Source organism: Labeo rohita, chromosome 5 (assembly GCF_022985175.1).
Source record: "Labeo rohita strain BAU-BD-2019 chromosome 5, IGBB_LRoh.1.0, whole genome shotgun sequence".
NCBI lineage: Eukaryota > Metazoa > Chordata > Actinopteri > Cypriniformes > Cyprinidae > Labeo > Labeo rohita.
In genome coordinates, this window is record NC_066873.1 from 25553743 (window position 1) to 25568924 (window position 15182).

The 15182-nt window shown below is 36.0% G+C and overlaps 1 protein-coding gene across 3 annotated transcripts in view; it reads left to right on the plus strand.

Annotated features, from left to right (window-relative positions):
- The window catches only part of fibcd1b (fibrinogen C domain containing 1b), an 84905-nt gene that overhangs the window by 20127 nt on the left and 49596 nt on the right, over window positions 1-15182 (plus strand). The window contains exons 1-3 of one of the 3 annotated variants that reach the window (XM_051110996.1): window positions 2599-2708; window positions 4384-4467; window positions 10155-10634. In XM_051110996.1, the coding sequence (XP_050966953.1) occupies window positions 10158-10634 (477 nt within the window). In that variant the 5' untranslated portion in view covers window positions 2599-2708; window positions 4384-4467; window positions 10155-10157. Of the gene's footprint in view, window positions 1-2598; window positions 2709-4383; window positions 4468-10154; window positions 10635-15182 lie in introns of those variants that run through there. The other 2 variants (XM_051110994.1, XM_051110995.1) reach the window with 2 other exon arrangements.

Here is a 15182-nt window from a genome sequence, read left to right on the forward strand (position 1 = left end):
ATAAAAACACACTGAAATTTTACTTTTAGTATACTAAACTGGCATATTTGAAGTCTGTTAATTGGAACAACTAATTTAGTTCTTAATGCACTTTAATTGTGCGGAAGTAGTGCTGAAATCCAACTAAAGATATACTTAAGTATATTTGATTGTGCTAAAGTGGAACTATTACAAGTATACTTAAGGTACACTTTAAATATTTTGCATGTAAAAGCTGATATTGTTTAAAGATCATATAATCCTTATCAATAGTGACAATAAAACATATTTTTATCAGTAAGTCTCAAGCAATACGTCAATAAATATGTTAATAGACGAACTGTATTTAGTATAAAATAAATGCATTTTAAATCTATTAGTTTTTTTTACTAAGGATATGATGATAATCAAGCCTTATTTAATGATAGTACTTTAGTAAGAAGTTAAAATTTGGTAACCATATTAGAATGCATATTTGCTTTTTAACTGAACATAGGACTGGTGCTGGTGCTTAAGATATTGTTGGTTGTTCAGTGTTTCTCTAAAAAAAGGGGGAAAAAACTACTAACTACTACTAACAATATAAAGGAGTAATGAGCTGCTGGGCTCATGAATATTAATCACGTTGTCTGTGTTCGCTCGAACTGATTTGCTGAAATCAAAACAGAGTTGATAATAGGTGAGCGCCAGCCAATGAGATCGCAGTTTGCGCATTAGTTCCACCCACAACCGGTTGTTCTTAAAGTCCCCCTGAAAACAAAATGAAAGTTTATTTTACTTTTAGTATAAATATGTTAGCCTAGGTTATCTGTAAGCTAGTGTGCTCCAAAACAATGAAAAAATTTGCGTTTAGAAGATATAAGTGTTCAAAACTTACCATCTACCTTCCAATATGTATCAGTGATTTTGATGACTTCACCCTGCACTTCAGCTTTTCGTCAAACATTCTGTCCAATCACATGCTCTTTAGAATCCGACACGCCCCGCCCCTTACACTATAAATACCTGTATAGACGCTTAAGCTGCGGCTGCAACTGGTCATTTGTTGACATGTAGGGCACTATATAGAGGACTGGGAATGATTCAGACGCATTGTGTCACACGAACCGCCACAGCATGCACACACCCTGCTCCGGGTCCAGAGTGGATCAAATGTCGGCGCAGACCACAGAACGTATCGGACACATTAGAATTTAACACAGAATACTATTTTATATATAGATAATGTGATATGAATGAGATTGTGGCTGTATTACGCTGTCAAATGCGGCTTTACCAAGCTCAACGGTTCTGACCCAAGATGTGATATAAATGAAATGCTATTGGCTATTTTAAAAAAGGGGGCAGGGCCACTGGATATGTCCCACCCTGTCTTTCTGTTTCAGTTGATATTACGCCAACATATATAAGCCTGTGTGTTTCAAAGCACCTCAGTGGACCTTTAAAAGCTGAAGAATTCCAAATGAACTAACTTTAATTTGACAGGGAAAATCAAAAAACAATACTGTTTACAAGTAGTGCTCTCTCTCTCTCTCTCTGTTCTGTCTTTCATTGTGTGTGTGTGAGAAACAGTGTTTTCAGCAAAGTGACAGCGAATCGTACGCCTACACATTAGAGTTTACGATACGTCAAATACAGGTACATACACATCCATTGAAATGAATTGAAAAATAGCACAGATTGCTTGATAGAGAGTGAAACTCTGAAGTGCTCAGTCAGTGTGTTCGATAAGTGAAAATATATCTGTGCTACTTACCCTCCAACTCACACACTGGCGAGTAAAATAAGTAAAAGAATTTATTAGTCAATGGCTGATGTTAAACATCATTTAGTTGCCCAGAGTGAAGATTTAGTTGCATATGCAAGAGATTGTAGAGGGTTGGCATATATGGAAAATGGATAATAATTTTAAAAGCTGATTCATGAGGCTGTTTTTTTTGCGGTACAGTGACAAAGCACAAATCTAATTTGTGCAGTTTAGGTGTTGCTGTGTAATCATGTAGTTTTATCATTGTAATACTATAACACTGTGTACTTGTTGATGTAGTATTAGTGAAGAAAATCCAAGCATTTGGCCACCTGTTCCTACCAGATAAACTTGTTTGGTCAACAGATGATGTTGTTCCTAGACAGTTCTCACAAAATTAAGCCCTATAATCTCTTGTTGTATAGGACAAAAAGCCTGCCAAGGCTAAGATTGTACTGATTTTTAGCTATCCACTGGGTGAAAACTGCAAAAATATGAGCACCACAAACTCATAAATTCTCATTGTTCCACTGTGTCACTCTCATATATTTCTCTCTTTATCTGTTTTTTTTTATTTTTATTTTTTTTTTATTGTTATTATCTTCTGAAACAGCAAAGTTAAAAGTTAGAAGTCAGTACGGGTGGTCTGATCTCTTCAGGCTATTTGTTGTCTACCTGCATGCTCTGTTTAGTCACTTCCTCTGTCTCTTCCCTTCTTTCTCTCCCAGCTGATTGGTTTATTTCCAGCTTACGATGTGTCTTAAACGGGGGACAGAATGTGTGTAAAGCTTCTAGCTTTAAATTAGCTTAACAAGTAGTCAGCTTACCTGAAGATCTGGAACACTCATGCTCTTATTCTCGCTCTCGCTCTGTCTTCATAGCCAACGCAATCCAGACGTGTAGCATGTAAAAGATACAGGGTGTTTACTGTGCATGATCATCTACTACAGCAGTAGTAAGATTGGATAACTGCACAGACAAGGTTAGTAAGTGATTTTAGTGATTGGTCTCATTATAATGGTAATGTTATAATGTCTTGTGGTTATACTTTTGAATGTGTAAACATTCAGTATTTTGTTTTACAAACTAGAGGATGAGTTGAAGATTTTTTTGGTAGTTTTGTGTTGAGCATTAAGTCAACATGGAACATTTGCAAGCCACTGTGCTTCCAAAGTGATGTATTTCTGTGTGAAAAAAGATATTGAATAGGAAAATTTGGGGCTGAAATTATTTTAGATTTTATGCATTGGGAATTGATTTGATCACAGAAAGTCTCTGTAGGTGTAGATGGAAGGGACTGAAAAATAAGAAAGTCTAAAAAATGAAAAGGAATCATTTTATGACCTGCAGCAACCTTTTTTCTTAGGAATAACATGCACCAATTAGTTGTTTGGTTGAGCACACCAAACCTATAAGAGTGATTGGAAAACAGGACCATCTTTTGCTTCTAAAAGCAGCCTTACAGAGAGCCTTCCTAATGTTTCAATGGTCTGATTCTGTTACCGTATAGTGGAAAGCTAATGTAATATTGTCCACTGTTATTGCCTGGGACATTAAAAAGAAAATCTGATGAGATGCTTATGAAACCGTATATATGACCTTATGTGTTTGCAAGATAAGAGGAGCTATATTACTAAAAGGATGGTATTAGAGCAAAGGGATGATTCCCATGCTTCTTATACACACACACACACACACACACACTACACACATTGAGTTTCCATATTTTATGGGGACATTCCATAGGTGTAATGGTTTTTACAGTACAAACTGTATTTTCAATCCCTTTAGCTTAAACCAACCCATCACAGATAACATTCTGCTATTTTAGATTTTCAAAAAAGATTATTCTGTATGATTTATATGCTTTTTTTCCTCATGGGGACCAAAAAATGTTCCCACAAGGTCAAAATTTACTGGTATTACTGTCCTTGTGGGGACATTTGGTCCCCATAACGTAGGGAATACTAGGGCTCACGTGCACACACAGGTTTGTTTGATGAGTTATATAATGTATATAATATAATATACTATAATATGAGTACAGTATTTCCATTGTTTTGTATCTGTTTTATTTTTTTGTCCTAAACCTAACCTTCACAGAAACCTGTGCACAACATAAGACTGAAATATGTGACCCTGGACCACAAACCCAGTCATAAGGGTCAATCTTTTTTTTGAAACTGAGATTTTTACATCATCTGAAAGCAGAATAAATAAGCTTTCAATTGATGTATGACTAAATAATATTTTCAATTGATGTATATCTGGAATCAAAATATTGCCTTTAAAGTTGTCCAAATGAAGATCTGATATATTTATGGTAGGAAAAGTATAAAATATCTTAATGGGAAATGACTTTTACTTAATATCTTAATGATTTTGGGCATAAAAGAAAAATCTGTAATTTTGACCCATACAATGTATTGTTGGCTATTGCTACAAATATATCCATGATACTTATTTTGTGGTCCAGGGATACATATAAGTATCATTTGCCTGATTAATGAGCATTTTTAACTAGTACGGGCACATAAAATGTCCTCACTAGTCAGTTGTCGTTTGACCTTTGACCCTCAAAGTATAGACACACACAAACACACCGAATGACAAAAAACAACACTTTATTTAGTTTTATGTTTGTTTGTTTGATGCAGACATTCTGTGAGTGTGTGCCCAACTCCTCTCAGCTCAAACATCGCTGGTCAGACTCAGACACAGTCAGACAAACATCGCCCAAGGTAAGGGCTTCAATCTCTCACACCATTAAACTTAAAGCTTGACATATCATTAGTTCCTGGAACTACTGGAGCATATAAAGTGGGTCCAAACGTCTGAGACCACATTGAAAGTCTAAATTCAAAAATGCAACTGAAAATAAACAAAACATTTTCAAATTTTGAAAATTTTTAAAACAAAAAACGACACAATACTAATAGCTGATAATATAATTCAGAATGCAAAAAATGCATTTTCACTTGTGTTTTCAGATTTTTTTGACCCCATTGTATGGATAGGTGTTGTCCACAATTGTTGTTCACCTCTCTTCCTCCTCTGAAGGAAAATTGTAGTGAGAAATGAATATAAAATGGAGTGAATCTTGTCTGTGGAAAACTGACAGGCTCAAGGAAGGGATTTTACTATATTACACCTAGCGTTTCATATGTAAACCTTTCATGTCTGTTTTTTTTTTTTTTTTTTTTTTTTATTGGAATTTGCATGTTTGTGATTGCACTGATAAGCAGTCAGTCAATATCAGTCACACACACATCTGGCTTACATTTTGCATTTCATCATATTCTTCCCTGTGTGTCAACCCTCTTATGGATTCATCTATCTCATATCCACTGAAGTGTCGTTGCTTTCTGAATATTTTATGCAAAACACTTTTTTTTGCAGAAACACCCTTCGTCTGTCTGGGCGTTAAAATTAAAATTCAAGTGAATGCACCACTGTGTGGGAGAAAACAGACCTCGCACATGGAAATGCTCAGTGTAACCTATTTATGGTGTTGTTTGTGTTTAGAATATTGTGTGTATGTGTCTGCATGTGAGAGAGTTTTGGAAAAGGGACAGAGAGAGAGACACTCTGAGAGATACCCAGTTCTAAAGTTGTTTCAGTCTTCACTCAATAAAATGCAACAAGCAAAAATAGCTATCAGTCTACTGCGGCTCAGCTGGAGAGAATCAGCAAAAGAACATGGAAAAGAAAGCAGTCACAATGACAGTTGATCTGCAGGGGAAAAGACTCATACTGTATACTCCAACTATCAATACTGCCTTCAACCTTTTGAGAGTTTGCTGTATAAATCAGTTTTAGCGGTTTTTCATCTAGATGAAACAGCTGTTCAAAAGGAAAGTGTCCAAGGAGCATTGCTGGATTGAGTTCAATTGGATTACATGTAGAATTTAAGCACATCAGTCATACCTGTTAAATAAAATAACATTTGTCCTTTAGTATGAACAGTTGGCTTGAATAAATATGATGCATCAGATATCAGTGAATTATGTAGGACCTGGAAAACTATATTAAATAATGCTCTGTGTGTTTTATCTTGCTGGTATTATACTTTATTATTGTAAACATTTGTTGGAAATTACATTTAAATAAATTATGATTAAATATAATACATATTAATACATAAATACAACAGTTGTTGTTCATTGTTAACTTATGATAATACATTACCTTTACCTTTTTGTAAACCCTAAACAGTTTGGAAGAATACATCCTTGCTTGACCGAACACCAAAATCGAATACCTGTGTCTGAAGTAATTCTGTGAAGGATAGACTAGTGTAAGTAACAAGATGTATTCAACAAATTCAGTGTGGTTTGATCCTATTTAAATCATGCCAGGCGCTTATCAAATCTAGTGCCTCGGCATGTTTCATCAGCCTTCAGAGATGGAGGAGGGAAGATCTCTGGTCTCTCTGAGTAAACTGTTCACTGAAGTGCTTCCCCGAAATCTTTTTTATTTTCCCAGAGTTGATCGTAAAAGCCAACTCGTAAAGCAAGCCATTAACCACCCATCAGTATGGGCCAAAGCCAGCGTGGCTGTTTAGCATATTTATGAACAGGAAGGCTTGGGAAAAAAATGAGAACATATGTGTACAGACTTATTCAGGGAATTGCATATTTTACACAGGGAGCACACCTCCACTACCAGTGCATCTGTGCGTGCACGCACACATGTCCAGACTTCACATACACACATTTGTTTGGATGGTAAACTCAAAGTGGTTTAATTTTTTCCCCATTAAAGGGAGCGTCAGTGATGGAGAGCTGAGTTTATTAACGGTGCAAAATGGGTAATGGAGTGAATGGATGATGCACTTTGACAGCACACACTCACAAACAGGAAAAATCAAAATTGTGAGAAGCAGTTGTCTAATGAAGAACCCATGATTACCAATTAAATCTTCATTCTTATGATATGGTCACATAATACTTTTTGATTCACTGACTTCCATTCATACCAATGTGAATGGGGGAGGAAGGAAACAAATGCTTATGTAAATTTCACTGTGCTCTAATGTTTACGTTTGGTGAACTTTGATCTTTGATGTTTGGCAGTCTACATCCTTCACAGATATGATGTTAAAAATGTATACGTGCATGTCAAATGATCTGTAATAACAGACAAAGCAATAGTGACAACATAATAAAAAACATTGCCACGCATGCTAGCATAACCAAATTTACGGTATTTACTAGTTGCCATATCAACACTACATAGAGAAAGAAGTGTGCCAAAATTCAAAAGCCTTTTGAAGATATCACTAAATATTTATTTTACCACAGTAAAAGTACATTTCTGGCTAAAGTAAATTTTTCATCTCAGTTTTAAGTATTAATTTAAAATTAGACAAATTTGCTATTAGTTTAATCTCCAATCTGTTATTTATCAGTTTAGATTGTTATTTATCAGTTTAGTTTTTTTTTTTATGCTTCGCTGACTATCAGAAGGCACTAACCAGTTTTAAATTTCAGATGCGCAGATGGGGACACTGCGTTACAATCTGCCCCGCTATTATTAAACTATTATTCTATGACATTAGCAATTAAAATTTTACTATTTACTTTTATGGATTTTAATGAGAAACCACAAGAAACGGGTAAATAAAGACTGACAATCAATGTTTAATGTTCAGAAATTAATATTTCAAGAAATGTAAAGCATTTTGGCTCCTTTATGTGTCTCGTGTTCTATGAGAGCTATGTGTAGAGCGAGGGGAGTGTATCTCTGTGTTTTTATGAATGTCTGAATGTTTCTTCATTTGCACACATTGTTTTGAACTATACTATATAGCTGTGTGTCGCGATCAGGGACGTCCTAAGCATGTGATGTTTATTGTCAAACTCTAAAATTAGATTATTTTTAATTCTTAAAAAACGCCATTATTTTATTTGAAAAAGTTCAGAATTTTATTTTGACAAAATATTTTAGTTTGTCTTCCATATTTTTTTCCATTGGATCTGATAACATTTTAAGCTTTCATATGGTCATGTTACAATGTGCCCCTCACATGCTACAATGTACCCCACCTATGGGGCATGTTGTCACATTTCACTTCCTTTCTTTTGAGGTAAATAGCGAAAAACATGTACACTCTAATTATGAAACCAAGCGACATATTTGTACTAGAAGAGTGTGAAATTACTTTGGATAAAAAATTATACTCTGAACCCCATGTGGATTTAGACAAACTGAGAAATTCAAAAAGTGTTATGTTGTGCCCCACACTCCCCTTGTCACACTTGTGTGGTGCAACATTACTGGCAGATTCAATATAGTCAGCACAGCATTGTCTTTTAGTTTCAGTCTTTCTGACAATCCTGCGTCAAATTGTGCTTTGTAAATAAATCCACAGTAAAATGAAGTGAACAAAGGACCAAGTTCTTACTGATGCGGTCGGTATCTTCAAAAATAAAGTTCATCCACCCTTTCCTAGTGCTAGGATCAGAAGGAAGGTAATGCAAAAACTGTGTTTTTCCACAACCTGGCACAGCACAGCATCTTGTCGTCTTCGGAGCAATCTTTATCGTTGTTTATTTGTGAATCAGTGGGCAGGGCTAAAAAGGAAGTGCTGTGAAAGCATATGCTGATCATCTTCTGCAGAGTTGGTGTTTAGCCACACTATTACACATTTCACAACCTGCTGTTTTGGCAGATTGGCTTTAATATAAGCTGTTTTTAGACAAACAAGAAAGATTTGAATTCTGAAACTTACAGGATTTAGTTCAATTCAAATTTATTTGTATAGCACTTTTCACGATAGATATCGTTGCAAAACAACTTTACAGCAAATTAAAGTTTTTACAATATATTTAGTAGTAGCTTACTAGTGGTGACTATGTCAAGTTGATGTACATATGGCAGAGATGTATGGTAAAGATCAATTAATGACATAATCAAACAGACAAAGAACACTATAAATTAGTAGCAAAATTCGCTAGTGCTGTATGTTGTTTCAGGGTTGGCATCATCTGAAGTCCTCTGAGGGGTTGGCATTATCTCTTCTTAAGTGTTCTGGATCCAGACTGAAGCTTGTGAATTCCTAGTTACCATGGGATGTCAATCCCATGGCAGAAACAGAGAACAAATAGGAACATAATTAGCGTAGCTGCTGTTCAAACCAAGCAAAGAAAGATTTATTCATCCAGAGCTAAAGAATAATAATGTGCATTTGATCAGATATAACTGCAGTAAAAGTTTATGAGATGCATTATTTGAATGCTTAGCTAAAAATATGAGTCTTTAATCTAGATTTAAACAGAGAGAGTGTGTCCGATCTCCAGACGTTATCAGGAAGGCTGTTCCAGAGTTTGGGAGCCAAATGCGAAAAGGCTCTACCTCCTTTAGTGGACTTTGCTATCCTAGGAACTACCTAAAGTCCAGAGTTTTGCGACCTTAGGGAGTGTGATGGATTGTAGCGTGATAGAAGACTAGTTAGGTATGCAGGAGCTAAACCGTTAAGTGCCTTATAGGTAAGAAGTAATATTTTGTAGCTGATGCGGAACCTAATAGGTAGCCAGTGCAGAGACTTTAAAATTGGGGTATTATGATCATATTTTCTTGACCTGGTAAGGACTGCAGCTGCATTTTGGACTATCTATAGCTTGTTTATTGAAGATGCAGGACAACCACCTAGTAGTGCATTACAATAGTCCATTCTAGAGGTCATGAATGTATGAACTAGCTTTTCTGCGTCAGAAACAGGTAACGTTTCGTAGCTTGGCAATGTTTTTAGGATGGAAGAATGCTGTTTTTGTAACATGAGAAATATGATTTTCAAAAGACAAGTTGCAGTCTATTATGTTTTTATAGTACAATGTACTATATATGTCAAAAGATTAAGGGAATTTTGATTTCTCAATTCATAACCACTTTAAATTTGATGTAAAGATTGCATAATTTTACTTTCTGATATATTATATGTTACATTTTGTTGAATTATGACACTGCGGAGTGAGGTAATTTTACACTTATAATTGTTATTCATACAGTCAATAATACATCCCTACATTTTTATGTGGCCTTTAAATCACTTTACAGAGATTCTTCAGCATATAATCTGATTCATATATTCAGAGAAGAGCTGAGAGGGGAAGAGAGGGTTGTTTGTGTGTTTGCAAGAAAAAAGGAACTGTTTCACTAAGAAATGAGCATTATTAGAGCAAACAGATGAATTTCATGCTGAATTGTAAGAGGAGAGGAGAGCAGGGTGAGAAACACCTTCATCTTTTCTTCTTTGTCTTTCCTGCAGTTGTGTCAGACTGCAGTATTGTCCCCGACGGGCTTTAAAGAGCACTTTCTGTTCTGCAGAAATGGTAATGATGATTATGATGTTATGATGGCTTTAACTCTCATTGTCTCTCTGTGTCTTTTTCCCTCTGTCTCTGTCTCTGTCTCTGTCTATCTGCAGAGGATGAGTTGTAGCTATCTGCTATGTACCATCCTTCTCTTCGTGGCCGTTCTGCTCGCAGTCACAGTGACGGGAACCATTCTTCTTATGAACCACTACCAGGCTCCCCCCATGTCGGATGGCCCGCCTCATATTAGCACCAATCAGGATGAAGCCAATGCGTTGGTGACAGTTGAGAGGGGTGATGGATCACGCATCAATATCTTCATCGACCCCAACTGCCCTGATTATAACAGTAACTTCCTGCGACTAGAAGGCGTGCAGACATCTTTGCTGCACTCGCTCACCGATCACGATACAGATCTCAAGTCCGTCAAAGGTCAGGATCGAGCGCTATTGGTCAACTTGGCAGAGGAAGTTGCTAAGCTGTCTGCCCATGCGGGACAGCTGAAGATGGACTATGAGTCTCTAAGGAGAGGACAAAGCAACCTGGGACAGGACCTGAATACCCTGCAGACTGAACAGAGCAGACTTATACAGGTAAAGGCATGCATATACACACATATGCAGAACAGCTGCATCTTCAGCAAACATGTGGGTAGCTGACATAGCATGTCCATTTTTTCAATTAATCAATTAATATGTGGCAAAAAAGCTGCATGCATAATAGAATGAATAGCTAAATGCTATTCAGAATAGTTTTCGCTGTAGTATAGCATGTCACAGCTCTACAAAAGTAACCACCCATTTGCTTTGCCTGGTACTTTTTGACATAGTAATAATTCTTTTGAAATAGTTCATTTTTAATAGTTCTTTTTAAATTGTGTTATAGGTGTAATAACTTAGATGGGAACATTGGTGCACCATAGTACTGAAGTCTCGGTTACAATACAGTCTCTACATGAGCAGAACTGAGCAGGTGTGACTTCAGCTCAGCAGTAGCTTTTGTCAAACCATTGAACTTCTGGGAAATGGACAGAATCCATAATAAATGGTGTTTCGGGGAGAATAATGCTGCGTTAACAGTTGGTGTGTTTCCCTGAGTCTGAACCTCAGTTCAATTGCCACCCCGCTGGTCTGTTCTCACACTTTATGCTGTTTCAAACCGTGGCTCATTTGCAAAATGCTTTTGTCATCAATGTGAAAACCATTGGAAGCTGTTTATCACCATCGCCAGCCAGTTTGAAATCTGAAAGTTAGTAATGGAGATAAATGTTCAGTGAAAATAGTCTTCCGTTTCAATCAGAGTTTCAAAGCACAGAAGCTGCATATGAAGAGTCACGTATATCACAGAAAGAAGCAGTGCTGGAGAACAATCACTTACATATAACAGAAATTCAAAATAAATGTAACCGTAATCTGTTACAGTTACTGACAAAAAAAGTGTGATTGAATTACAGTTGCAGTTACAGGAAAATGTTAACGGTTACAAAAGGGTTTACATCTGAATATTTTCACACTCATACAGATATGATTGATTTCTTTTCCAACTTGCAATGGCTGCTTTAAAACATGAGACACTGCTGTTTCAGGAGTTTTGAACACGGAATAGGATAAACTGTTTTATTTCCCATTTGTTTGTTTGTATTGGTTTATGTGTATGCTTTAAGATTAATTAGATTAATCTTTGTTAGAAGGCAGTGTTTCTTCTTGTAGCTATGCAGAGATGTAATTTAAAAAACAGTACCACAGCTGTTAAATTATATCTTATGATTTTAAATCTAAAGATGATTTTAAACCACAGAGATCTCAAAGTAAAAAGAAGTGATAAAGTCTGACTTCGTGGTGGCTGTGCTTTAAAACTTAATTATCATCTTAATTCAAGTGAAGAAGGATTCAGATCAGAGTTGAGCACTACTGTAAGGTTAACGCTGCCTGCTTTAAATGTTTCAAAATTATTAACAGCTGAAAATGAGCATTTACATTTAATGCTGTACAGAAGTAGCATTAACGTCAGAAATAATGGGATTAAATTAGTCTGAAATTAATAAATTATTTTAGAATCAAATTAAATTAGAAATTAGATTAGAGTCATCAGACAACAACAGCCTGGCGATATAAAGAATATATACAGTACTGTGCAAAAGTCTTTTCATCAGCTAAAAAATGGTTTAAAGTCAGTCTTTTGCTGTAGTGTGTCAGTAGGAAATATCAGATTACATTTCCAAACATTCATTTTGCCATTAATCGTAATAATCCAGTGAGATTTTTGTTTGCACAAGGAGTCTGACAACAGCGAGTGCTCTGCACAGAGATCTGATCTCATCATCATCCAGTCTGTCTGGAATGACATGAAGAAACTGAACAAACTCAGACAGACTAAATCCAGAAGAACTGACAAAGTCTCCAGGATGCTTCAAGAAACCTACCTGCCAAGCTGCAGCACTGTTAAAAGTTTTAGGCACTTGTGTAAAAATGCTGTAAAATGAGGATGCTGTCATAAATAGTTTTTCTTTATCAATTACCTACTATTAACTAAATGAAATCAACATTTGGTGTGACCATTCTTTGCGTTTACAGCAGCTTTTGCCCTAGGTGCACTTGCACAAGATTTTTCAGGTAGCTTTTGCTCTTGAAGCATCTTGGAGACGTTGCCACAGTTCTTCTGGATTTACTCTGTTTCAGTTTGTTCTGTGTCTTCATGTCATTCCAGGAAGACTGGATGATGGTGAGATCAGATCTCTGTGTGGAGCACTGGCTGTTGTCAGACTCCTTGTGCAAACAAAAATCTTACTAGATTATTACAATTAATGGCAAACAGAATGTTTGGAAATGTAAACCGATATTTTTTACTGACACACTACAGCAAAAGATAGAAATAACTTACTTTAAACCATTTTTTAGCTGGTGAAAATACTAATGGCCTAAAACTTTTGCACAGTACTGTATATTTTTTTGTATAAAGATTTTGTTGGTTGGTTTGTTTATCATTATTGAATTGAACTATATTTATTTATGATATAATATGAACACTGCCATTCAAATGTTTGGGACCCATGAGTTTGAACAATAGTCTATGTGGAATTAAAAAAAAAAAAAAAAAGTTTACATATGAAGTGAATGTACAGTGATTAAATATATCAAACGCTACTCTGGAGCTGCATTTAATTTACACAGAAACAATGCAGCATTTGATGCTATAGGGGCTGTGCTGCATTGAATTTTAGCCTTTTTTAAAAGTTGTTTTTACAAAGGATTTACTTAAAGCAGTATTTTTATGGCTATGTTAGGTACCTTTATTTGATTTCAGTGTCCAGTGTTCAGTGTTTGAGAAACATCTCTTAACACTCTTTAACACTCTTCAAAATACCTTTTTTATTGTTCCACAAATGAAAGGTTTGAAACGATGAGGGTGAGTAAATGATGACAGAATTAAATTTTTTTGGGTGAACTATCCCTTTGATATTTTTATTTTTATTATTTAATGAAATGATACTCTAAATAAGAAACTAAATCTGCCAGCAAGTGGTGTTAAATGTCTTTATACGTTATTTATTTATTCATTCGAATCATTCAAATGACTGATTCATTCATGAATGAAGTAAATGGCTCTGTTTATGAATGGGCCTTTGAATCATTCGTTCACACGATTCGTTCAAAACGCAGATTCATTCAACAAACTAAACACTGCTGTGTTGCTCAGAGCAACAGTTCTGCTGTGGTTTCAAACGTAATATGTTCTCTGCAAAATTGAGCAAAAACATAATATTGTGTTTCAAACATAACACAATATCAACTTCTTATTTACTGAACTGTTGTATAAAATCATTTAAGCTTGTGATTGATCGGGACAAAATCAACACTTGTGTACTGTATATTGCTGTTGCTATCCATGTGATATATGATATATATAAATATGACACAAAACACATACAGGGACTTTTTTTGGCACCGGTATCTTGAATTGGGGGGCGGGGCCAGTGCATTAACTGCATTAAAATATTTTAATTGCGTTATTTTTTCGTAACTAATTAATTAAGTTGGCACATTAAATTGACAGCCCTACTTGCAATATATTGTAATTTCCCTGTCCTGCACGGTTCTTTATAGGTAGGATTTTCTTCTGCTCCAGGGCATTTTATGATTGTGCTGGCTTTCACACTGGCATCCTGTAACATATTTTACTCAGGCTGCATTATGCACGCTTCTAGTGTTATAGTCACATACATTGTGTTATTGCCAGCTGAGGACGGAGAAAGCTGATATGAGGACATTGATACACTAGATGGCAACTCCTGTAACACTTCTTCCTCTACAGACTACAGTTTCAGGGCTGGGGAACAGCAGGTGCCGCCTGTTTTTCTGTGTTAAGTGAATTACCACCGAGTTAAAGCCTGACTTTAATCTGAATTACGAAGACTTAAGGTTTAGGATTAACACCATCTCTCTCTAACCACAACTTACTGACAAGCTTCTACACACCAAATCTGTCAAACAAACACACATAGACACACACAGACGCACACACGCGGACAAAAACACACAGCGGGCAGGAGTAAAAGAGAGTTGTTTATCACTACCAAACACCTGTGCAACAGAGAATAGTGTTAGCGAAATCCCCCCTGAATAGAAAATAATCCTCCGTTTTCGGATGACTTTTAGACAGCAATGGTGACCTGTGTTTGTGTGTGCGCGTATGTATGTGTGTGTGTGAGGGGTCTTTCTGTTTCTTGCTTTTTTTTGGATTGAGCTTTGATACAGTTTGAATGAATAGTTGGATTTGTGAAATCTGGAAAGGAGCACAGAAAGCAACACTCAGCACAGGCTTGAACCGCAACTGAAGAGTGAAGAAAAAGAAGGTGTGCGGTTACCGTAGAAACCAAGTAAAAATGTGTCATCCCTAAATTTATCAAACCTTATTAATTAAGGGCACTTACACCTGTAATTATCTCCCTTCGCATGAAAAATGAAACACAGACAGTTCCCTTGTCACAGATTAAACCTAGTTCTGTATTAAATTGTAATGCTAGTTTAATTGTTAATTTGTGGGGAAACCAGCTCTGATAGTGCACTGAGGTAAGGTTACGGGTTACACATGATAGCATTTTAGCACATACGCTTCATGAAGCAGCAGGATATGCGCATGCA